General features: G+C 56.1%; 12 protein-coding genes across 12 annotated transcripts; 6 read left to right on the top strand and 6 right to left on the bottom strand.

Moving 5' to 3' along the window:
- Positions 1-198: 198 nt before the first annotated feature.
- On the top strand, positions 199-930 carry QBC33DRAFT_578699 (RNase P/MRP, p29 subunit; the record flags this gene model as incomplete). The annotated part of the gene is made up of 1 exon (XM_060431085.1): positions 199-930. One exon carries the CDS (start codon positions 199-201, stop codon positions 928-930), a length of 732 nt encoding a protein of 243 aa, XP_060283132.1.
- Positions 931-1,741: 811 nt separating this feature from the next.
- QBC33DRAFT_515660 (uncharacterized protein) lies at positions 1,742-2,595 on the top strand (the record flags this gene model as incomplete). Its single annotated transcript, XM_060426104.1, has 2 exons — positions 1,742-1,928; positions 2,000-2,595. The coding sequence occupies 2 exons, from the start codon at positions 1,742-1,744 to the stop codon at positions 2,593-2,595; spliced, it is 783 nt and encodes a 260-aa protein (XP_060283131.1).
- A 331-nt stretch (positions 2,596-2,926) lies between these two features.
- QBC33DRAFT_588270 (uncharacterized protein) lies at positions 2,927-4,440 on the bottom strand (the record flags this gene model as incomplete). Its single annotated transcript, XM_060431539.1, has 1 exon — positions 2,927-4,440. Exon 1 carries the CDS (start codon positions 4,154-4,156, stop codon positions 2,927-2,929), a length of 1,230 nt encoding a protein of 409 aa, XP_060283130.1. The 5' UTR covers positions 4,157-4,440.
- Position 4,441: 1 nt separating this feature from the next.
- QBC33DRAFT_93385 (nitrogen assimilation transcription factor nit-4) lies at positions 4,442-7,226 on the top strand. Its single transcript, XM_060433197.1, has 8 exons — positions 4,442-4,638; positions 4,705-4,775; positions 4,830-5,208; positions 5,264-5,345; positions 5,411-5,887; positions 5,947-6,256; positions 6,311-6,636; positions 6,702-7,226. Exons 1-8 carry the CDS (start codon positions 4,576-4,578, stop codon positions 7,013-7,015), a joined length of 2,022 nt encoding a protein of 673 aa, XP_060283129.1. The 5' UTR covers positions 4,442-4,575; the 3' UTR covers positions 7,016-7,226.
- Positions 7,227-8,093: 867 nt separating this feature from the next.
- Positions 8,094-9,099, bottom strand: QBC33DRAFT_588266 (uncharacterized protein; the record flags this gene model as incomplete). Its single annotated transcript, XM_060431538.1, has 1 exon — positions 8,094-9,099. The coding sequence occupies exon 1, from the start codon at positions 8,952-8,954 to the stop codon at positions 8,094-8,096; it is 861 nt and encodes a 286-aa protein (XP_060283128.1). The 5' UTR covers positions 8,955-9,099.
- Positions 9,100-9,918: 819 nt separating this feature from the next.
- Positions 9,919-10,642, bottom strand: QBC33DRAFT_93347 (uncharacterized protein). Its single transcript, XM_060433196.1, has one exon. It carries the CDS (start codon positions 10,484-10,486, stop codon positions 10,016-10,018), a length of 471 nt encoding a protein of 156 aa, XP_060283127.1. The 5' UTR covers positions 10,487-10,642; the 3' UTR covers positions 9,919-10,015.
- Positions 10,643-11,896: 1,254 nt separating this feature from the next.
- Positions 11,897-13,164, top strand: QBC33DRAFT_493004 (putative methyltransferase type 11 protein). Its single transcript, XM_060425500.1, has one exon. The coding sequence runs from the start codon at positions 12,097-12,099 to the stop codon at positions 12,997-12,999; it is 903 nt and encodes a 300-aa protein (XP_060283126.1). The 5' UTR covers positions 11,897-12,096; the 3' UTR covers positions 13,000-13,164.
- Positions 13,165-13,503: 339 nt separating this feature from the next.
- QBC33DRAFT_93341 (uncharacterized protein) lies at positions 13,504-14,315 on the top strand. Its single transcript, XM_060433195.1, has one exon. The coding sequence runs from the start codon at positions 13,613-13,615 to the stop codon at positions 14,228-14,230; it is 618 nt and encodes a 205-aa protein (XP_060283125.1). The 5' UTR covers positions 13,504-13,612; the 3' UTR covers positions 14,231-14,315.
- Positions 14,316-14,785: 470 nt separating this feature from the next.
- On the bottom strand, positions 14,786-15,387 carry QBC33DRAFT_559634 (uncharacterized protein; the record flags this gene model as incomplete). Its single annotated transcript, XM_060429989.1, has 3 exons — positions 14,786-14,839; positions 14,939-15,053; positions 15,140-15,387. The coding sequence occupies 3 exons, from the start codon at positions 15,385-15,387 to the stop codon at positions 14,786-14,788; spliced, it is 417 nt and encodes a 138-aa protein (XP_060283124.1).
- A 1,436-nt stretch (positions 15,388-16,823) lies between these two features.
- On the bottom strand, positions 16,824-18,922 carry QBC33DRAFT_588256 (putative abc transporter protein; the record flags this gene model as incomplete). Its single annotated transcript, XM_060431537.1, has 1 exon — positions 16,824-18,922. Exon 1 carries the CDS (start codon positions 18,858-18,860, stop codon positions 16,824-16,826), a length of 2,037 nt encoding a protein of 678 aa, XP_060283123.1. The 5' UTR covers positions 18,861-18,922.
- Positions 18,923-19,049: 127 nt separating this feature from the next.
- Positions 19,050-20,120, top strand: QBC33DRAFT_540623 (proteasome maturation factor UMP1). Its single transcript, XM_060428083.1, has 2 exons — positions 19,050-19,239; positions 19,335-20,120. The coding sequence occupies exons 1-2, from the start codon at positions 19,237-19,239 to the stop codon at positions 19,794-19,796; spliced, it is 465 nt and encodes a 154-aa protein (XP_060283122.1). The 5' UTR covers positions 19,050-19,236; the 3' UTR covers positions 19,797-20,120.
- Positions 20,121-20,154: 34 nt separating this feature from the next.
- On the bottom strand, positions 20,155-21,555 carry QBC33DRAFT_93182 (ubiquitin-related domain-containing protein). Its single transcript, XM_060433192.1, has 2 exons — positions 20,658-21,555; positions 20,155-20,563 (listed from the first exon to the last, which is right to left on the bottom strand). The coding sequence occupies exons 1-2, from the start codon at positions 21,250-21,252 to the stop codon at positions 20,412-20,414; spliced, it is 747 nt and encodes a 248-aa protein (XP_060283121.1). The 5' UTR covers positions 21,253-21,555; the 3' UTR covers positions 20,155-20,411.
- Between the last annotated feature and the right edge of the window lie 1,806 nt (positions 21,556-23,361).

The following is a 23,361-nucleotide window of genomic DNA, read 5'->3' as shown; positions in this document are numbered from 1 at the left end:
CCTACCATGGAATACCGAGCTTATTGCGACCCATGCAAGTTATAGCGTAAATTCAGTCAATCTCTAGCATGTGAATGCGACTTGGCATCCAAATTCTGCTCGCCGCCTCAATTCAGCCCCTACAGTCAGCTCCCACCGAATCATCTCGCGTCAAATCAGTCATATCTATCTTCGAAGCGAAGCGCTCGCGCGCCCGCCATGGCTTCCAAGCAGCAGTCGGCAACGCAGCAGTTACTGTTGCGCGGCCACTCTCCCGACTCGGCGAATCGAATTTTCGCCGACAAGATCCAGCACCGGCCTCTCCTCCTGCGGGCCTCCTCCCCGCCGGCATCCAACGCCCGAGACGAACGCCGCAAGGCACGCATAAAGAAAGAGAAGGAGCGGAAGAAGACGCTCAAGCCCAAGCCGCTGTCGGCCTGCCAGAAGAGAAAGCTCGGCCTCTACGACGTGCCGAAGGAGGGGCGGAAATATGCGCTCTTCGAGCCCCTACACCGCCTGTGGCTGGGCTACATGCGCGAGATCCTGGGCAACGAGCTCTACACGGGCGGGCAGGGCGCGGCCGCGAAGCTGAGCAGCGCCGACTTCCACGGCGCCGAGGTCGAGGTCGTGCGCAGCGGCTGCGTGAGCCGCGTGGGCATCAAGGGCATCGTGATCAAGGACACCAGGTTCGCGTTCGAGGTCATCACCCGCGGGAACGCGCTGAAGATTGTGCCCAAGGAGGGGACCGTGTTTCGCATCGAGGTCGTTCCTGCCAAGGGCGGGGACGCTGCTCCGGAACCAGGCGATCAAGGCGAGGAAGCAGGGCCAGGGCAGCAGCAGCCAGGCAGTACGACGACGATGGTATTCGAGATCCACGGCGACCAATTCATGTATCGATCCGCGGACCGCGCCAACAAGAAATTCAAGGCGCATTTCTTGAAGAAGATATGAACTCTCTTCTTGACCTACGTCCAACTCCCTTCATCATCATTATCATCATCCAATGACGAGGGCGAAACTCAGGGTTGTTTTCGCCCGTAGAAATGTGCCATCCAGTGCACGGTTTCATACTTCGCCCGAGTGGCAGAAGCGAGGCGCCATGTTCCGCCAGAGAAATGAGACCCAGGAGCAGCCAGGAGGCTCTGCCAGATTTAGCCGTGAAGAAGTACTCCGTACCTGGTGGAGATCTTGATATTCAGGCATCCAAGGATCAGTGCGCTGTCTTACCCCTTCATAAGATTTGAGAAGATTGCCTCTCCAAGGCTTCTCAAAGGTTGTGCCAAGCCTTTGACTGAAGCGAACCCTAGCCGGCGATCGTCAAACAGCGCGCGCCTCAAGTTCCTCCGTGCAGGGTCTCCTAAACTGATCACCGCCAAGGCCCCGACTCTCGCCGTTTCAGACCAGCGGCCTGCAGTAATGGCTCTCTCTGTATTCGACATTAGGCCAAACAGGCCTCGTGCGGCCTCCCCGGAATATCGATGCTGTCACCAGGGAAAATTGTCCGACTGGGCTTGGAATTGCCATAAAGGGCAACATGCGCTGTCATCTTATCCCCCTAATAAATGCTTCTTCTGTTCTTCTCTGCTCTTTTTCCCGTCATATCTTGATGTAATTTTTCGGCAGTGCCGGCCACTCGTTTGATTCTCTTTTTGAAGCCCTCTTATTACTACCATTTATATCTCGTCGCTCATTTGAACGAGTCGCTCTGGGCAAGATCCCGAGTTCGGTTCACACAGACTACTTGCCACTACATACTCCAAACATGAGGACTTCAATCGCCGCTTCGGCCTTCTTGGCCGCAACTGTGTCTGCTCACGGGAATGTGACCTCACCTCCCGGGCGTCTGCCCGGCGCAGCAATGGCCAAGGCATGTGGACAGGCTACCGTTAACCAAATCCTTTCCGACGGCACCATCCCTCTCGAGAGCTTCTCGAACGTGCCGGCTACATGTAAGTATCCCCCCCCAAAAAAAAGCCCCCCAAACTATGGCGCGGCACGCTGACCGCAAAACTCTCTACAGGTCAGCTCGACCTCTGCCGCGGCGCCCTGTTCGAGGATAACGTGGCGCTCGTTCAGCAATTCACGGTCGGCCAGGTGGTCAACTTCAGGGCGATCCTGCCGATCCCGCACGAGGGCCCCGCCAACGTGTCCATCGTCAAGACGGCGACCAACCAGGTCCTGGGCCAGCCGCTCATCGTCTTCGACAGCTACGCCGACGAGAGCCTCGCCACCCTGCCGGCCAACAACACCAACTTCGACGTCACCATCCCCGCCTCCGCCGCGGCCGAGTGCGCCGTCGCCGGCGACTGCGTCCTCCAGTGGTTCTGGTTCGGCACCAGCGCTAGGCAGACCTACGAGAGCTGCATCGACTTTGTCATTGTCGGTGCCGGTGCCGGTGCCGGTGCCGGTGCCGGTGCCGGTGCAGGTGCCGTTGCTAGTGCAGGTGCCGTTGCCGGTGCAGGTGTCGGTAATGTCGGCAAGTTCGTTCGGGACATCTCCTTCGGCGGCATCGTCGGCTCCATCCCCTCCTCGTCCGACGCCCCCAACAAGGACTCCAATGGCGCTTTCGGCGGTATTGTTGGCTCCATCGCTTCCAGGCGGAGGAGGTCCATGTAAAGTATCTTCTTGCGGGTGTGCGTGTGTGTGCCTGGATCAAGTTCTGGAGCCGAGAGTTGTTTGTGGGCTTGTAATTCGAAACCTTGTTGTTTTTCCGCGTGTGCGCCATTGCGCCCCTTTTCTAGCATCGGATAAATCGAGAAAACAGACATGCCCAAGTTCGTCGAGTTTTTGTGCTCGTCTTGAAAACCTTGCACAAGCAAAATAATAGCCAAGCCCCGGCCTGACTGGCCATGATTAAGATGGTCGACACACTTAATTACCAACTGAAACTGTACAATATGCAAAAAGTCGCCTCCTACGCCAACCAAATGCAAAAAAAGTGCTGGCTTTATGAACCCTGAGCCGCCGGCTTGACAATAATGTTGTCTATCAGCCTCACCGCCGGGCCACCGCTGTGCCCGAGATCCTCGCCCTCCCGCGGCGCCTCGACTGGGAGCATCTTGATCGCGCCGCTCAGGATGGCGCCCCTCGCCGGATCGACGCCGTCCAGCTCCTCCATCGTGTCCGGGTCGGCCAGGGAGATGTAGTCGACCTCGAACCGCACCCTCTCCTCGGGCGGGAGCAGCGCCTGCTCCCGCGCGACGCCGTCGGCGACCCTTCTCGCCGCGCCGAGGACGGCGTCTCGGCCCGCCGCGTCGCCGCCGGCTCGGCGCGCCTCCTCGGCGGCGGCGGCCAGGGCGCGGCTCAGGACGGTGGCGACGCGGCGGCGGCGCTCGCCGAGGTAGACGTTGCGCGAGCTCAGGGCCAGGCCGTCGGGCTCGCGCATCGTCGGCCCCACGACGACCTCGGTCGGCAGCATGAAGTCGCGGACCATCTTGCGGATCACCACCGTCTGCTGCACGTCCTTCTGGCCGAAGTAGACGCGGTCCGGCTGCACAATGTTGAACAGCTTCATGCACACCGTCGCCACGCCGCGGAAGAAGGTCGGCCGCGACGCCCCCTCCAGCACCGACCCCACCGGCGTGACGGTCACGAAGCTGCCCGCGCTGTCGACCTCCTGGCCCGGGAAGCCCGAGGGGTACATCTCGGCGGTGGTCGGCGCGAACACGGCGCTGACGCGGCCCAGGACGCCGCCGTCGCCGGCGAGGTCGCGGTCGAGGCGGGCGAGCATGGCGACGTCGCGGTCCCAGGTCACCGGGTAGCTGTCGAGGTCCTCGGCGACGCCGAACTGCGCCGGGTTGACGTACAGCGAGACGACGACGTGGTCGTTGTCGCGCGCCGCGGCGCGCACCAGCGACTCGTGGCCCGCGTGCAGGGCCCCCATCGTCGGCACGAGGCCCACGCTGCGCCGGTCCAGGAGGTGCGGCCGCCGCCACCGCCGCACCGAGGAGACGGTCCGGAGCACCCGGATCGACGTCGACGGGATCTTCTCGTACTCTGGTTGCTTGCAGGCCGACGCCATGGTGCGGGCGGCGGGGATGGTGGCGGTCGGGAAGTGGGGGTTTGCGAGGGGTTGTGAGGGCGAGGTAGAGGTCGAGGTCGAGGTCAGGGTCGCTGTTGGCTTGACGGATATTGGCGCACGCGAGCTGGTGACACTGCGGAATGCCCGCCGAAACATGGCTCCGGGGTGGTAACAGAGACACGGGAGGGCGTAATGGGGGCTAATCTGGTATCTAAGCAGAGCAAAAAGCCATTGCTGGAGCTCAATGGCTCATCGACGAGTCTTTTTTGCCTTTTTTCGCGAATTCGCTCATCCGAATCCGGACCCTGAATCAGGTCCTGTTCCTGGCTTGTGCGTCACTTTTGCCGGGATACATCGACGACCAGCCCCACGGCAATTTCTGACCGCCCCTAACCCTAACCCTGGTCTGCCAAGCTTACCCATCTTGGGCATGGGGTCATCGGATCGGGGGTGGGGCAATCGAAATGGAGGCATCTCCAAAAGAGCGGTTGGGTCATCTGGGCTCATTTTCATTTTTCGTTATTATCCGTCTATAAAGAGCCGCGCTTCGCCATGTCCCAAGCGGGCCGACTATCATGTCATCCGTCGGAGTCGCGAAGAAGAGCGCCTTCTCGTGTGAGCCGTGTAGGAAGCGGAAGGTAAGCTCACCGTCCATTCTGCCCACACTGCCACGACTGTTGATTGACAGACGGTGCCCTGTGTAGGTGAAGTGTGGAGGCGAGCGGCCCACCTGCAAGCGTTGTGCGACGCGAACGGAAGCCTGCGTTTACAAGCTGTAAGTGGCTCCTTTGCCTACTCGCCAGGTGCCCATTTCAGACTGACTGGCCAGGAACCCCACTCTCTCCTACACTCAACGGCTTGAACGCCGTGTTCAGGAGCTTGAACAGCAGCTGGCTGGCATCCAGAGCCAGGGGTCCTATGTGAGGCCTGTGGCTCCAGCCCCCGCCCACTTAAGGAAACCCTCAGATGCCGTTGATGATGGCTTGGCAGGAAGCTTCACGGGCTTGAAGCTCGATGATAAGGGGGTCATCACCTATCATGGAACCACGAGCTTCTTCCAGCTGCCAAGCGAGAATGAGATGAGCGCCACGCCGAGCAGTTCATCCCAGAGCCCGCCAGCCATTGGAGATGCCGACCTCGATCGACGGGAGCGTCTGGTCACCAATGCGTGGCAACAGCGGGCACTGGAAGATCTCTCGGCCACGCCGGTATAGTACTTCCCTCCTCTTGGCCCCACGCTTCGTCGATATTGACACGTCGTAGGAGCCGTTCCAGTACCTCCTCAACATACATTGGTGCTGGATCCAGCCCCTTTTCAACTTCATCTACCGACCGGCATTCACCCGTATGTCTCTCTCTCCAAGGCGCACGTGAAAGGAGGAGTAGTTTTGCAGATCTGACGGCGACTAGGAGACATGCAAGTTCTGGGTCCCTATTATTCCCATACCCTCATGAACGCTGTGCTGTCACACTCCATCAGGTGGGGTAAGAGTGATCCGTCTACGCGCCAAAAGCTGGACGAGGCGTACGAAGGCGGTGCGGTGTTTGGACGGCATGCGCGGATCATGATCTTTGACGAACTAAGCCACGGCATAACCACGATTCCGACCGTCCAGACGTTGCTATTGCTCAGTGCGCAAGAGTGTAGCCTCGGGAACAGCGCCCAAGCCTACGTCTATAGCGGCATCGCGTTCCGTCTCATTGACCATCTTGGCATCTGTGTGGACGGCGCCAGGTATGCCGCCTCGGTCAATCTCTCAGACGAGGATATCGAGATCCGCAACCGCCTGTTCTGGAGCTGTTACTTCTGGGACAAGATAATATCCCTGTATCTGGGCAGGTCTCCTGTGCTCCAGCACTCTCCCGTCTCCCCGCCTCAGATCATGTGTGAGTTGTCGTTCTCGGTGGTCCGTTGCAATACTTGGCTGATTAACTTGACCCTACAGTTGATGACTCCTCCGAGCGGGATCTCTGGGTCCCTTTCGGACTTGACTCGAAGGATTTCGAATATCCTCCCACCGCGGCCCATTCCAATTCGTGTTTCACCAAGATGTGCCAGCTCTCGGTGATTTTCAACCAGATTCTTGTCCACATGTACGATCCACTGCGCCTCAATACCGAGGCTGAGATGGAGGAGTGCCTTTCGACACAAGGAGCAGCTCTGCAGCAATGGTGGGACGAGCTCCCTCAATTCCTGCGGATAGAGAAGAGCTCGCTCCCTGCTCTTGCTCCACCGTCGCACATTGTGACGTTGAAGTAAATCCAAAGCCCGTTCCCGCCATGTTCGCATGTGTCATTAACATGCAGCAGTTGCCTCTATCACACCTTCAAGATCCTACTTTACCGACCTATGCTCTCGCAAAGAGTCGCCGGGGGTTGTGATCCTCGCCTCACCGCGCCGAATGCGCGTTACCTCCTTGAGTGTGTCAACGCTGCGACCACTACCATTGTCATATTTGACCTCTTCTGCAGCACCTTCGGTTACGGTCGCTGCGTCCTTTCGCTCTCGTACAGCGTCTACATCGCCGCTTCCATCTTCCTCCTTCAGGTCCAGGCGAATGTCAACGATAATCTGTCCTGTCAGAGACTAAAATTTTGCATCCACGCACTGGACAGACTCAAGTCTGTCAATCCAGGTAATTTTTACCACCGAACATACGCACTCTTCGTCCTCCCTCTTGGCTAATCTGTTTTACTCCAGTCATTGGAAGTGCCTTGAGCCTCATAAGCAAGGAGCTGGCCAGACTCGGGATTGAAACCCCTCAATCGCCTCAGCAAAATTACGTTGGGAGCCCGTCCGACCCGATGATCGTCCCCGCCACCAATTACCCTCTCACAAATGAGCCTGCCCAGCTTCCTCGCCCGCCGACTCGACCGTACGACCAGTCCCAGTTCTCCAGATTAGACGAGTTCGGTTCACAGGGCTTCGAGATCACTCCTGAATTGTTTGAGGCTGTGTCTACGCTTGAACCGCTCAGCGTCCGTGTGGGTGCCTTGAACGACTTCAAATTCTAGAGCGCCCACGATCGCGGTGGGATATTCCTCGACACCGGTTATGCTCGGCAACGTTGATGGCTAGAGCCGTAGCCAGCCCGGAACTACGCCTTAGCGAGGCATATCAGCTTCTGCATTATGCCCTACGAGCGCCTCACGCTCGAGAGTTTCCGGATATCAGCCAGTTCGGATGCAGCCTTTATCATGGGGCTGTAGGTCCAAAAGTACCACCAGTCTTGCAGATGTGGCCCGCAAAGGCAAGCATACCTTGACCCTCGGAATTTATCGCCCACCATCAACCACGTCGCTGAGCTAAACACCCATGAGCTGCATTCGGGTCTTCATGCTGTTGAAGACATGGATGCTTGCCCAAGTTCAATTAACCGACTCTACCGACGCTCACACCCAGTGACTCCACCAACGACTCCCAGAGAGTACCGATATGGTAGAAGATCCCATACTTGCCGGCCATCGCGTAACCATTCCCGGAACTCTGCCAACCTCTACGCTGAGCCCTCCCTGGAAGGGTGCGCGAACGGGCCGAGCCCTCCCGGGTGCGCAGTCCGAGGTGCGGACTGAAATCCGGGCTCCGTCGTGTCGGCCACTGCAGCAGCTGCACAATCAGACTACCTCAGCCCCGGTTCCCTTCCATATGCTGGCTTATGATTAATTGATACGGGGCACTACAAGCTATCCTCAATTTTGAGGGAGAGGCTGCGGGATACTGAAGAGTGTGCCAGATCAGATGCTTCGAAACGGCAAAGGCGCACTCTGCAGGTTACATTCTAGGATGCATAGAAAGGGTCTGTCAATGATCTCCGCTCGGGATGTCCCCGGACAGAGTTTCCGTTCTCCTGATTGCAGGTGTCTACATACCTAGACAGGAAGAAGATCTTTTGGTATATTATATACACTTGAATATAAATGATATTGGACGAATCTGCACCAGACGACTGCGAAATAACAGCCTCGTATGGTCTGCAGACGATTAGTTGTTGGGACATAGACCAAAGTGCGTTTACCTTGGGATATCGGCCTCTCTTCACTTACACCACTTAGTCAAGCAGCTTGGCGCCCACAATCTCCCTACTCTAGTTCATCATTCACCCCCCGGCCGCGCATCCCACAAGTCCTCAGCATCCCCCCTGAAAACCCTCCCAACCAGCTCATCATCGTCCCCGCACGTCCCAAGCACCTTCTCCACCCACGGCCGGACATCCAGCCCCTCGAACCTCGTGTGCGGCCAATCCGTCGCAAAGACCACCGACCGCCGCCCACCGACCCTCAGCAGCTCCCTCGCGACCGGCTCGACGTCGGCGTAGCCCTCCTCCGCCGCCGCAGCGCCGGCGCCGCTAATCCGGTACGGAGCCGACAACTTGACAAACGTCCGTCCGCCCCGCATCAGCCTCACCAGCGCCGCGAAGCCGGGCATGTCGTACGGGTCCGCCGCTGCTCGGCCCGCCGGCGGCTGGCCCATGTGGTCGACGACGACGCGCACGCCGAGCCCCGGCACGAGCGGTTCCAGGGCGTCGAGCAGGGCCAGCGGCACGTACAGCTGCACCGCCCAGCCGAGGGGCCGCACGGCGTCGGCGTGGGTGCGCAGGAGGTGCTGCGCGGCCGCGGCGAGGTCGGTGATTGCTGTTGTTGTTGCCGACTCGGCCGGGGACACCAGGTTGATGCGGACGGCGCGGACGCCGGCGGCGTGCCACGCGCGCAGGGTTGAGGGGCTGGTGGTGGCTGGGCTGAGGGCGACGACGGCCCTGGTGCGGCGGGGGCCGAGGCAGTGGAGGGCGTCGAGGAGGCAGGTGTTGTCGGTGCCGTAGACGGAGGGCTGGACGAGGACGATGTTGTCGAGGCCGAGGGAGGATTCGAAGGCGAGGGCGGAAGGGAGGGTGTGTGGCTTGGGGGTGTATGCTGCTTCTGGGGAGAGGGGGTAGGCGTCTGGGTCGAAGACGTGCATGTGCGAGTCCCAGGAGCCAGGTGGGATGCGCTGGGGGGGGTGGGGTGTAAGCTTTTGGGCTGGTGACTCTGGTGACTGAGGTATTATTCTCGTGGTGGTATGCTAAGGTGACAGTGGTCTTTCCTTGGAAGAGGTGTGACTAGACCGTGGCAAGGGTAAAAGGGAGTAGATGATGAGAGATAGGGGGTGGGGGGTTGGGTCACATGTCAGTGATAAAGCAGTTGTGTAGTAATGTTAGTACTGCGGTACGATATCAGGACATTGGGAAGGCTGGAAACAGTACTTGCTAGTTAAGAAAAAGTGAGAGAGTTGACGGGAAGCAATGCAGCATAGGCCAGAATCAAAAAGTAAGGTACGTGAGAAGTGCGGAGAGGTACCTGGCTGAGAGCTGCTGAGAGAGCAGGCGGCATTCTGGCAATCTTGGCACACTCGTCTGTTGTAATATGGCTCTTGTTCAACAATCCAGAGGGGAGACGGAAACGAATTGATTGGGTTCCTGTAAGATGATATTCGCAAGTGCAGTCGAAGTGAGGTAAACTCGGCCGAGTTCGGATAACTAGCTCCACCTCCCGCCGAGTCGCAACCTCACCTGCCAACCGGGAAGGTTAAAGCAGCAGCAATTCTGGCTGCTTGAATTATTACTAGCTGTCGCTACCAGGAATGACATGAATGAACGTATCCCCATTTGTGCTATTGATTGAAAACAGGACCCTGGGTACTTAGATCCGCCCAATATGCACCTAGGTAATTATTGTTGATAGATCTTACTGCAGAATTCAGAGTTATGGCCACGGGTTTATTGGGATTGTATTCCCAAACCTACCTTTCCATAGTCCTGCTAAGCTTTTTTTCTAGTCCCACCAAGCTGCATTCCACCTAGACAACATGTGCTGCGGTTTGGACTGCTGTTTTTGGGAGGATTGCTGCGCTGGCCTGGCACGTCCTGGGTAACTTGGCACGTTATCAAAATACTTTGTTAAATAGCCTATCATATATATGGTAAAATGTGGTCCACCCCCTGATATACACCAGTTGGCTGCAACCGGAGGCCGGCGAAGTCCTCAATGTAAAAATACAGACGGCAGAGAATATAAATAAAACTGACGGGTAGAACCGGCAGTGTCCAGCGCAAGACCCTCCTCGATATCTCTTGATATCATCCTATTCATTGCATCCGGTGCCAGAGACAGGCTTCCAGAACGCACCCACCCAGGAACTTCGTCAGGCAGCAGCGGCTGTTGTCTCCGTCTTCTGTTGGTCGCTCTCATACAGGTTGCGCAAAACAAGTAGTAAGAAGCGCCGAGAATCGAGAAGGCGGCGTGATAAATGCTGCAGATTTGCCACATAAGCCACTCGGTGCGAGTGGGAAAGTAAGATAACCATGCAAGGAGGAATGATAGGCTGAAGGGTATTTGAATGGCAAGGCCGAATGAGATTATCCAGCCATCGTCGGCGGCAAACCAGGTGTCGGACGGAAATCTCGTCCACAGGTACGTCTTGACAGGCCGGTTGAAGATAAGAAGACAGACCATGTATGTCAGCTAGGAGTAATATCTCCAATGCTTCTCAATGTAGAAGCTGCGATGCTCCAAGACAAAGTATAGCGGTGTTTGGTACCAGATTTGAGGTAGGCCACGATATGTCTAGATCCACATATTACTAACAAGTAACGCTGATATAGGCCTCATGGCATGTGGGCGCCTCACTGTGGAACCTAGCGGCGGCTCTAATGCTTTCTACAGTTCGACCGTCCTTCGTTTAGAGCAGAGTAGCGCAGTTGATAGTAGGTTTGTAGTACCAACTCGCCAAAGTGGCCACCATAACGAAGGCCAAGGTTAAAGTGGTCAGCTCGAGGGTTGTGAAAGGTAGGCCAAGCGTAACCCGCTGTATTTCCATAGCAGTGAACCAGATAACCTGTAGGATGGTAATAACCCTTTGGATCAGCACCACGTCAGCAATGGGATTTCTATACAAAGGTTCAAGTGGGACCAACTTGGAAAGCCTATCGGCCATGTTCTTGTCACAAATATCGTTCCTCGTTATGTCTGGGAAGTCCAAGTGGCCATGTTCGACAAGGTAAAGCAGCTGCTTTGCGTTAATAGGAAAGCCATCCTCGTAATCAGGACTACAGAGCAGGAAGCCGCCCATGTTGGCATAGAAGGTATGCGTTAGGGTCCACTCAGCTTTGATATTCTCAACTTGAAGCTTCAAAAGCACAGGTTGGAAACCTTTGAGGCTCCTCCTGGCGCTGGCCAGCTGGCCAATGCTTAAACCGAAAAGAAAATCAGGGCCAAGAAGCCCGACGAAGGCTAGGTTAAGCTTGTCGACAAATCGATAATACCATTTGTCTGCCTTGGTAGGCACATTCGGGTATGTTGAGACCCAGACGCAGAGTATGATAGTGGTGCAACATGCCCACAGTATGTCAGCAGTGCCTCGATCGTTATCGGACTAGACCCAGCCAACAGTGACCATTGACCCTGTTCCATTTGATCCGGTCTCAGGCACGGTGTCCGCCATGATTGTCACTTAATTATCCATTGCCAAGATTAGGATAATCGATAAAGAAAGTTCGACAAGGTCTCCTGGCCAGGAAAACGGGTGACCAACCTGTTAAAGGCAGGAACTGTAGGATTCAACGCCATTTCTAAGTATGGGTGACAGTGAAACTAGGCGACTGCAGCCAGGTATGCAGGTGTGTTTGTTGGTTTGAAGTTCAGCTTCGCGATAGGGATGGTGGCTAAGGGTTGCCGTGAGCCAAGTTTGTACTCAGCCAAGTCAATTTCATGCGACAAAGTTGCAGGTTCCAGGGTGACCCTGCAGGGGAGATTGAAGCATGACGTGAGCCTGTACTGAAGTACGCTAGCCTACGTTACTTTGGGTAGCAGGGCACTAAAAGCATCCCCACCGGGCGGCTACCTGGCGTCATACAGGGCGTGGCCGTTTTGGAAATTTCCCCAACTTCCCTGTTGTCATCTCTTCACGTCCTCCCATGTCCTCGACTTCAAACAGTTCGGTGTGAACATGCATTTGCATATATTTCCCTTTACTTGTCCTGCGCCCAGCAGTAAACACATCACCCCACCGCCAGCACGTTTCGAGGTCCGCGCTAATCACCATCTGCAAACTACCGACAAGAGCTATGGCTTCAGATAGCAGAGCCGACACTGTCATCAACGACAACCCCGCTCTTCAGTCCTATTACAACTCCCTCGAGTCTCGGATTGGATACCGGCTGGTTCTCGGCGGCACCCGCCACTTCGGATACTATGAGAGAGGGTCAGACTGGCCATGGCCTGTCGGCCGGGCTCTGCGACGAATGGAGGGCAAGTTGTTCGACGCCCTTGCCTTGCCTGAAGGCTCGCAGGTCCTCGATGCCGGCTGTGGAGTAGCTGCCGTGGCCATAAACATGGCCCGGAGAGGTCTCAGGATAACAGGCATCGACGTCATCGACCACCACATTGTGAAAGCGAAGCGGCGCATCGCAAAGTCGCGCCTTCCTGATGGCCAAGTCACTGTGCAAAAGATGGACTACCACCACCTCGAGACCCTTCAGTCAGAATCGTTCGACGGCGTATACACCATGGAGACATTTGTGCATGCTACAGACCCCGAAGCTGTATTGGAGGGCTTCTTCCGCGTTCTCCGTCCGGGAGGCCGTATCGCTCTCTTCGAGTACGACCACTCCTTCGAGTCCGAAGAGCAACTAGGCGACCTGGCCATGTCGATGAAGCAGGTTAACCAGCACGCCGCCATGCCGACGAACGAGCGGTCTAAGCCAGGCTTCTTCCGAGAGGTCCTTGAAAGCGCCGGCTTTACAGACATCGTCGTGCGTGACTACTCGGAGAATATCAAGCCCATGCTTTGGTTATTCTACATCTTGGCTGCTGTGCCGTTCATCCTGGTCCGGTTCTTCCGTCTGGAGAAATACTTTATCAACACGGTTGCGGGAGCCAGGGGTCTCGCCGGGCAAAAGTACTGGCGCTTCGTTTCAATTTCTGCAACCAAACCTGGGGATAAGGTTGAGGGGGCCAAGGTGAAGTGATGGGCGTGGTTGGTGGCAGCCACGTGTTTTAATTTATTTGAGTTATTTAATTTGCGTTGAACCGGGTCCAAGCAATACTCAGTAAAGATACTCAATTCGGCGATACTCGCTGGCAGTTCAATCTCGATAACCTTACAAAAATCTAAATGTTGATGTCCACCATGGTATACGCAAGCTCAAACTCAATCTCAAACTTAATGCAAGTCGCCGATGAGTCACGCCGTGAACCCGACGCAACAATTATAATTCAGCAGTTCTAACCATAGCACCTGTATTCCATTTCAAGGACAAACATGAACTGGAACTGAGCTGGAGCTGAACGTCACGCATTTGTCTCCCAGCGAAGCAGCTGGCAAGATCTACGAGCACATTGGTAAGACCTTCCAGAAAGACTCTGCTGGCCCGAAAGACGCTTAGACGATGTCGGGGGTAAACAGACCAATTTCTGGCTCCTGAGAAATATTCCGAGTTGCCATCGACTAGACGATTCGTAGATACTAGCGGTTTCAAGCACGAATTTGTCAGCGACTTCCACGGAGGACCGTCAGGTCATAGAACTCCCGATGTACCGACCGGCTCGTCTCGTCACAAGAGAAACGTGAGACGGCAGAAGATGGAGGACTGGACCGATGCCAAGCTTCATAACCACCATGACATCCACGAAGAGGATGAACAAAAAGAAGAACCGATACGCCCTCTAGAGATGCCTATGCACGAGCCCGTAGCTGTCGAGCCGCCGCTGTCGATTAGGCTGCCCCCCACACAACCAAGCATCGCAAAGAACGGGCTCCATATTCTAAGCGAGGTTTTCCGTCTGGGACACCATTACTCAAGATCGCCTAGCCTGTTAGATGTCGTTCTCATCGCGATTGACTTCGAGAACATCAACACCATCAAGAGCGGGATTTCTCTCAAGGATAATTGCCAAGTTGGCCTTGCCATTCTGGACACAAGAGAAATCTACCGAGTCTCACCAAGCAGGCTTATAGTAACGCACAACATGGCCACAGGATCTCCCTCATACCTTATGAAAGCTTCCCGCAAGTTTATTTTTGGGGAGACCATTACGATTCGTCCATCCTATATGGCCGGTCGTATTCAATCCTTGATAATTACCCCCAGCTCGGAATGTGGCTTTTGTAGGTCATGGAATCCTCAACGACCTTCAGGCTTTACAAGCTCTCGACTTCCCGTTCCCAGAACGTCTCTCGGCGGTGCTAGACACTTCTAAAATAGCCAATGAAGACTTTTCCTTTTGGGGTGGTTCTCTCGGCGACCTGCTGCTTTCCCTAGGGTGTCCCTTCAACAGGCTTCATTGCGCCGGGAATGACGCTAATTTTACCTTGAGGGCTTTACTCCTTTTAGCAGCCCAAGGGTTTGCTAACCAACAGCAGAGTGAGGATGAGGAGTCGGAGACGCTCGTTATTTTGCAGCAAATTTCAACCTCCCCCATACCCCCTTGGGTCGATCCAGAAGTGCAAGCATTGGCCAAGCGAGAGAGGAGGAGGGAAAAGAGTCGGAAGCACCAATCAAAGACGTGGGACAATGAGAAACAGAATCAAATTCGTGCAGCTCGAGAACATAAAAAGCGTCAAGAGATGGAAGAATAAGGATTCTATCAGCCGGCTGGTTTTTGCTGCCAAATTACATCCACTTATATTGTTGATTCAAAGCGAAGCGATTATTACAGGCCGTCAAGCTATGGTAGAGTTGAGAGACTAGCGCTCTCTTTACAAGCATCCCGGCAACTAGGGCAAAAGGGCCAAGATCCTTCTTCTAAACCACCTCAAGAAGTGTAGAGGGTTGAGTTGAAGTAGTTAATACCAGTCGACCCCGAGACCTGCAACGAGTGTCAGTCTATCCGGATTCTCCCCCCGGAGGGGCCGGGGGGGGGGGGGGGATTAAATCGAGGAGAATCTCGGGTCAAGGGCTGACTTACACCAACAAGATAGGGGACTGCCGCAACGAGGAAGTAAGGTCCTCCCGTAAAGTCCGCGGGAATCGTCACATCAACTGTGAAGTTCCCGGAGGGCGGAACCGCAACTGAGCCTTTCCTACATGTTCCAATTCCAGATTAGTGTCTAATTTCTATTTTCCAAGCTTTGAGGTATTTGCAGGCCAGGTTGTATCAGCGACTCACACCAGGTTCGTATAGTCAAGTTGCCGGCCAACACAGGTATGACAGGCAACTTCGGGAGCGGATATGCCCCAGATGATGCCGAAGTCGACGTAGTTCTGGACATAAATGGAAGTGTAGAGCGTGGCGGTGATGTTCTTGCCAGGAGTGGCAGTTGGAGGTGCAGTCATGTTGAAAATGTAAGCCGTTGAGCCTGGCAGAGCAGCAAGACACGCGGCAGCTGCCGCCCCGAGTTTCGTGAGGGAGACCATGTTTGCGGTTTGCGGTTGGGACGAAGGCGGAATAGCGTTGGGAGTGAGGACCAGAGCCGTGGGTTTGGCAAGGAGGACGAACCTCCTGCCAGTTTATAGGACTGCGATGAGCACCGGAATGTGTTGGAGGTTAGAGTGCAATCAACTCGGTGAGTTGCTAATGCATGTACTCATATGTGACTGCAATCTATATAATCTGCCGTCAGCAATCCCTCCACCTGTTTCTGGGCCCCCAACCAACTTATTCAAGCACGACCTTCAGCAAGGTAACCTACTGGCTACCTAGCGAATAGGTAGCCAGGTAGGCATATAGTAGCCTGCAGGTACTTTGTCCGACTGGGGCAATATATATTAGGTGGGATCGTCCCATTCAATCAGCTCTCTCAGGGTGGAGGGGCGGATAGGACCGTAGGAACCCGGGAGTCACCCATCCATCCCGTCTTCCTAGCTGGAATTGTGCTATCCGGGCGCATTTTCCCTTGGAAGGTCAGCCAATCGTTAGGTTTCTTTTCGTTCCGACTGAGGTGCCTTGCATCTGGCAATAACAACTGAAAGTATGCACAGGATGACCTCCAATCCGGTGAGATCGGGCCACTTTCACATCTGTCCATCGGCCGAGCACCCACTGGCACTTTTTCCTTTGCTTTTAACATTTTTGTACCTTCATCACGTAACACCCGACCTGAATATTACCCGGAGAGAAAACAACCGATCCCGAGTGCGCAAGTCGCCAGGAAGTATTTCGGCGTGTCGGCAAGGCATTAGAGAAACAATGCGCATGTTGGAATCTCTGCTACTTGCAGCACGTAAGACGTGCGAGATATTAGCGTCTTTGGGGACTTGGCGTTGCTATACGACCCATATGTTCACGTCAGAGAGTAAGTCTTAGGTTGTGCCCTCCAAATCTAGCTCCTTTCGGCGAGATATTCACAGGCTCCGAATCCAGAGAGTAGATCACTGCCAGCATATTGGGGCCTATCCAATCGCTCTAGGAACTCGAGGTATACAAACCCTCCACGGTCGAGGCTCCCAAGATGTGCATGTGCACCGAGAAGGGGATATAACGTTTCGGGTCCGTAAAGATGGCCACGCTACCGTGAGTGACAGCCCGGTCGCACAATTTGGTTTACTCCAGGGTGGTATTGGTTAGTGTTTTATATGAGAGGTTGTCTGCTCGACGATATGAACTTCTCTGACGGCCTCCTGGAGGTCGGAGGGTTGTGGGACTTATCGTTGGGTTAGCACAGTGTCTGGATAGGCCATCATCATACGTATACCCCGGCTGGGTACCCGGGCTATCCCTTCATATGGATTGTAGATTTAGGGGCGCCCAAGCAGCCGATACAAGAAAAAATGTCTCCCTCCGCCCAGCCCTCCAGCCCTATACCCAAGCACAGTCCAATCACTTTCCAGGCGCCAGAGTCTCATCGCACAGGCTACGCGCTGCTCCAGATCTCCTCCCACCGCTTCCTGTCCGTCCTCAGCGGGCCATTTAGGCGTCCGAACCTCGCGGGCTCACCCGTTTTCGCCTCCGGGAGGCAGAGCCACTCCCTAACGCAGTCCGGCACTTCCTCCTTGACGTGGCTGATGCAGATTAGCGCCTGCTGCTCCGATAGCCCGGTCACCTTGACGGTGCCGGCCTTGGCGGCCTCGCTGTCTACAATCGGAGCCTCCGATACGCCGGTGCCGGTACCAGTCTTGATCGACGCGGCTGTGGATGTGTAGGTCTTCTCCTCGCCATGGGCGAGGAAGAGCATGCACTTGTCCCGAACGGCGTCGTCCATGCCGCTGAACGCCTCGTCGAGCACCACGACGTCGGCGTGTTTGATGATGGCGCGTAGGAAGAGCAGGATCCGCTGGGCGCTGAACGAGATCTCGCCGAACATGTAATCATCGGCCCAAGACAGGCCCTCCCCAGCCGTCGACGACGCAGAGTCGGCTGTGTGGCTGCTGGAGGCCGGATTGAGCTCATGCTCGAACCATGAAAGCGTCGCGTCGACTTGGCCACGAGCAACATCGTCCATCTTTGGTTTGCTGCGGAACGTATCGGCCCATGCACTCTCCATGACCTGCCGAATCGTCAAGCTGCGCGGCATGTGTTGGTGGATCTCCGGACTGGAGTGTCCAACGCGGGATTGGATGTCCCAGAAGGTCAGTGGCAGCTCTCCAGAGCCAGGCTCGGGAAGCCGGCTTCGACCGAAGAGCTTGATCGGGAGCGAGTATGTCTGAGGATGGTCCGAGCAGAGGAGTGAGACGATGGTTGTCTTTCCAGACCCGTTGGGCCCAAAGACGCCCCACCGCTCACCCCTCCGGACGGACCAGTAGAGCCCCTTTGCCCCGGCAACGCTCCAATTGCCCAAGGCAATCTTATCACCGTATCGGACTTGACATCCCTCCATCTCCACCAGTGGTTCCCCCAGAGGTTTACCCAGTGAAGGCTCCGCATCGAATTTTTTAGTCCCGGCATCAGCCTGCGTGGACGTGACTTCCTCAATGAGCCCCTCCCCCTCGACGCCCCGTCCACTCAATGTCCTCCCCATCTCCCCCAGGGCGTGAACAGGCAGCTTCTCATCCTCGGCGAGACCCCCTTTCCAGACCCCGCGCACGTACTTCCTCAGGCCTTCCAGCACCGTCTCCTTCTCTCCCATAGCGCCGACCTGGCAATCCGTCCGGAGGTAGATCAGATGAGTGATCCACTCCGGCAGGGGGTCCTGCGGCCGTGCGCTCAGCACCAACCTCGGGCTGGACTTGTCGGCCAGCTCCCTCAGCAGCGGGCTCAGCCCCGCCACGGTCGGCGGGTCAAGGCCCATGAACGGCTCGTCGAGCAGCAGCACCTCGGGGGTCGTGAGCAGCGCCCTGGCGATGCGCGCCCTCCGGCCCTGCCCGTTGGACAGGAACGCGACGGGCAGCTGCAGGAGGTTCTCGAGCCGCAGGTCGACCACCACGCGGTCCAGCAGCGCGGAGTCGATGCTCCCATCGCCGCCGCCGCCGCCGCCGCCGGCCCCAGCGGGGTTCAGCTCGGTGTTGCCGAGCAGGAAATCGAGCAGCGAGAAGTCGGTCTGCTCTCGGCGGCTCTCGTAGCGCGCCGACAGGTAGGCCGAGGTGGCGGGGCCGAGACCGCTGCCCGCGCCGGCGTTGTCGAAGCCGACATAGCGGATCGCCCTGTTCGGCGCCCTCAGTCGGTGTGGGATATTGTCGGTGGCAAGGTAGGGGAAGGACCGGGCCGTTGGGGGGAAGCAGAGGTGCTGGCCTTGGAGGAGCTGGAGGAAGGTGGTCTTTCCGGATAGGGAGGGCCCGACAATGCACCAGTTGTGCGGCTCGGAGCTGTAGGACGGTATCTCAAAGGTCAAGTTGGAGAAGAGGGACGGGTTTGGATGCGCGGACGAAGCACTGGGGTGATGGCGGTAGAAGGTGCCATTGGCGATCCGTATTATCGGAGGCCGTGCCAGTCCCATCTTGCCAATTGAGCCCATTGCAACTCCTGTCGGGCCATGCGGGTGAGTCAAGCCCGGCCGTTTACATATTTCGAGGTAGCTAGCAAGCTGGACCGGGGATAAGAGCGATACCGGACTTAATTACGTAACAACACCAACAGCCGCCCGCCTGCGTCTAGCCCGCTTATTCTGTACCCAAGTACTTTCCTAGCTTCCCGATATTGGACGCGCAGCAGCTAGCAGCCTTGGACAAGCTTCACCACACACCCAGCCAACAGCTCGCTGCCTTCAGGACTTCCTCGATCTTCATCCACACCCACAACTCTGAGCAGGGACGGCAATCTGTACAGTAGCCACACCCACAATTAGGATCTGCCGAAACAACATCCCAAATCCACCTCTCCAACCCTTCAAAATGGTAAGCAAACTCCATCATCTCCAACCCTCATCCCAACCGCCCTCATCAACCACAACCCCGTCAAACCCACCTACTAACCTCCCTCCCCCCCACAGTCCCTCCGCATCGTCCCCTCCGAAGCCCACAGCACCACCTACAGCCACCTGACCACGAAAGGCGCCCCCTCCGCCCCAGGCCTCCACGACACCCTCCGCGCAGGCATCGGCCCGTCCGCGTCATCACCCGCCGACAACACCGCGACGACCATCAGCGCGCACCCGCTGGAGGCGCGCCTGCGGCAGTGGGAGGCGACGCGCGAGGCGCTGCGCATGGAGACGCTGCGCCGGGCCTTCGGCACCGCCGAGCCCGTGCGCCGCGCCATGGAGCTCAAGATCGCCCGCGACGGCGAGTGGCGGCCCGCCGCGCTGGGGCCGTCGCCGGGTGGGCTGGCCGGCGTCCACGAGGAGATACTGCGCGGACGGGAGGCTACCATCACGTGGGAGGATGTGTTTACCGGGGAGGAAGCTAGGGGTGTCGTGGGTGTGCATGATGAGATGGAGCGGAAGCTGAAGATGTGAGGACGGCACGTTCGTGCGACTGGGGGTTTGAGGGTTTGGTGCTGAAGGAGGGGAGGGGAGGAGGAGGGCCCTGGCGGCACTGGTTATGATATCAAACCCCATGGTGCTTTAATCTGATTTCGCAGAAGTTCTCGCAGGACTGGCTCGAGTTGCTGGGCCAGGCGGGGCGAAAGGTGTACAACATGCCATGGTGCTTACCTCCTCGAGTCTTGCTCGCATGATAAAAACTATTGGCAAGCAAGGACAACACATAAAACTGGATAGACCACACTGAAGAAGGCCAACGTATTTACTACCATCTATTCTTCCGCTATAAACGATCGGGCAAAAACAGCAAAAAGTACGGATACAGTAGACATTGAAACGCCGATAACCCGCTGGCGCCCTGTCTTGTATGGAATAGACACAAAAGAAAACAACTCGGGTGTAGAGCAAATTGGCTGTAGAGGCTCATTCCCAATACAGATGGTCATCTTTGGGACGAAGCATCCGACTGTGCTCTGCTCAACCAAATAATATGGCCGTTTCAATGCCCGCTCAACCGGGCTAGGTATATGGCATCCTCTGCAACGCCGGCGGACAACAGCACGCCAGAGTATAGAAGAGATTGGTCAACTATAAGATAACACAGCACCTTGAACCGTTATCACGATTCTGTCCGTGGTGGCCGCTGCCCTTGCCCTTCGCGGCCTCCTCCTCCTCCATCATCTCGGCCGGGCGAACAGACATGTGGACCACGTTTGGAGTGTCTGCACTAAAGTGATACTCTAGAGGATCCGGGGTCAGTTATCGTGGGGAAAGGGGGGTGGCTGGGGTTGGGGAATGGAAGGTTTGCGTGCTGGAGGGCTAAAAATGACGTACTCTTCAACTGTTCCTTGTCATCCAACAACTTGCCGAAATGGATGAGCCGAATGCTACTCGGGCTTGCTGGCTTGCCTTCCCACTCCTCACGCCATTCCCTTAGTATCAGCTCTTTCAGGGTATAGACCGAAATGCTGAACGGGTCCCTCTTGCCGGTCTCGGTCACATCCGGCACATCCACGTTGCGCTTCGTCAGATACTTCTCGTCGATCTTGTACGGATGTCTCGCACCATTGGGGAGTAGGAGAGTGATGTTGCAAATTGGGTGATCCAGGGTGCCTTCCGACGCATCGGGTAGGGGGTCAGTAGGCCCTATCTTTAGATCGTCTTCCACCGGTGGCTCGTCCTTCCCTTTCCCTTTTGATGGCTGCGCTGTGGAACCGGTAGTAGCAGTCGCCGTCTGTGATTCTGCTGGGGGTTCTGGCTGGATAACATCCGCGGCTGGGGGCGGTACCGACGAGTCGCTCTTGGTCTGAGTCTGCGCTTCCTCCTCCTCCTTCGACACTTCGCTCATCCGTACTGCATCACTCGGTTGTTGTAATGACTGTTCCTCGGTTGTGGGATTGGCCGCTATTTGCGACTCGGGCTCGGCCATCTTTGCTGGATTTGTCTGGTATGAAGAGAGGTAGAGATCAAGCAGATTCGTCGTCCGGTGTCTAAGGACTGGCTTCACGACCGATGCCGGTGTTTTCGACGGGGAATCGAGGACGATGGGGAATTGTGTGCGACGGCGGGGTGGCAAGGTGTACCTGCGACTGCGTGCCGCTAGAAACGACCGGTTGGGAGTGACAGCTCTCCTTGGAGATGCTGGCTGTGCCCTCCTTGACTGGGTGCTGACTGCCCTACCAGACGGCAGTGCAGCGGAGAGTCGGGGAAGAGGGATTCGTGATCTCGTGGCTGGCGCCGGGTTTTCCGGAAGCAACCACCATGCGAGAAGGCCTGTACGATGCAGAAATGCAGCACTGATTGCTCCGCGGAGAAAAAGGCTCGCGGAGAGGAGAGGTCTACACTATGGCACGGAGAAATGCGATGGCGGCACTAGGGCGGTCGGACAGGTCTCCCCCTGAAATTGGGCGATTTTGGGGTCCGGGTGATCTCCGCTCTGCGGTAAGGATGGAAACGAGTGTGCGGGATAGAAGACGGCTCGAATTGACACACGGCGTCGAAAGACAGGCTGTTATGTGGGGGGAGAGATAGGTACCTAAGCAGCAAGCAGTCGCCAAATTGGATTGAGGCTGTCTAATCGATGCAAAGGAAAGGAAAAGCAAGCCAAAGGGCTTGGCAGCAGGAGGGTTTTAGGGATTAGAAACTGTGGAACGGTGGGATGTCCAAGATGGAAGGAACGCTCGCCGGGTTGACTGATACTATGGACGTATCCGTACGCACGTACTAAGCAGTACATGGATGAAGGGACCCGCTGGTTATTCCCGCTGGAGGCGAAATCCGGGCATCAACCTCTCTGACGACCAGATGTATGTCCGAATAGTGACGAACACCAACCGCAAGACTAGGCGATAGCGCCAACCATAACACGGGCCAACAGCACTACCAAGACTATCCAGGACGCAGTATTCGCGCATCCCAAGTCCTACCTACCTAGGTCGTTTATTGCCAATGCAACGGCATCGAGAGGTGCCCGTTCAGCTGCTCTTCATGTACGGAGTATGTACTGTACAAACATACAAAGGGTTCCGGTTCCGGTTTCGCCGGTCCTGCGTGCCAACCCACACTAAATCGCTAACCTAGCTGGGCAACAGGAACAGCCCAACCACGAGCCGACCCCACCAATCCTCCGCACGCATCATGCAAGTTTGCTCCCCATCTCGTCCACTCTCCTCCCCGGCCTGATCTTCCCATGACCAGCAGGGTTATCGTCATCCACGCTTCTCCGCTCCAAATCTTCTTGGCATTTCAGCCTCGACCGAATTCCCCTGATTAGGCATACACTACGGAGTAGGATGGAGTACTATTCCGTAAGCAGACTTCGAGGACCCTCAAAGAGCCTCTTCGGCAACACTGAGCTGAGACCACCATCGGTCGTTGATCATCACATGCATCACTGTCCTTTGCCCCAGAGTTCATACTTTCCCAGTGGTCAGGGAACAAACATATCGGACATGGTACCTTACGCTATAAGTATTATCAGGCTGCTCTAGAAGGCCGACGGAATTTGGCTCCGCCATTTACATGGATGCCCACGTTGACTCGACGTTTGCTGTTGTTGCCGAAGGCACTCCGAAGTGAATTGTTGCCACCACGATGATCTTCCGACATCGGTTTCCTTACTCCTCGGCCAAAAAGAGGCATTCTCCTCTTACTACAACATTGGCTACGGCATATTTAACCATGGTTTCGGCATGTCGGTCATCTTGCGTATTTCATAGTTGGTATCGACACTTGTCTGTGACTCCCGTTTGCTGCCCTCTCTCGAACTGGACGAGAGTGGCTAGCCGTCTACCGAGTTCGCCCGTTTGCAAGGTGTTGCAATGTCAAATGAGACACATCTCTGCTGTTTTTACCTACAGATGACTCGGGTCAATCCCAGGTGAACCATGCCCACCTTATGTTGAGAAGGACATCCAAAGTATTCCAGACTGGGAGGATTGCATCCCTCACATGGCCATCCTCGATATCGTAATCCACATATCAACAATGAGCTTCCCTCTTATATGAACCAGGGGCCTTAAACAGTGTGTGATAAGTT

This window comes from Phialemonium atrogriseum, assembly GCF_030411735.1.
Source record: "Phialemonium atrogriseum strain 8032-3 unplaced genomic scaffold QBC33scaffold_14, whole genome shotgun sequence".
Lineage (NCBI taxonomy): Eukaryota > Fungi > Ascomycota > Sordariomycetes > Cephalothecales > Cephalothecaceae > Phialemonium > Phialemonium atrogriseum.
Note: the sequence above shows the minus strand (reverse complement) of the source record. Positions and strands in the feature narration are given on the sequence as shown.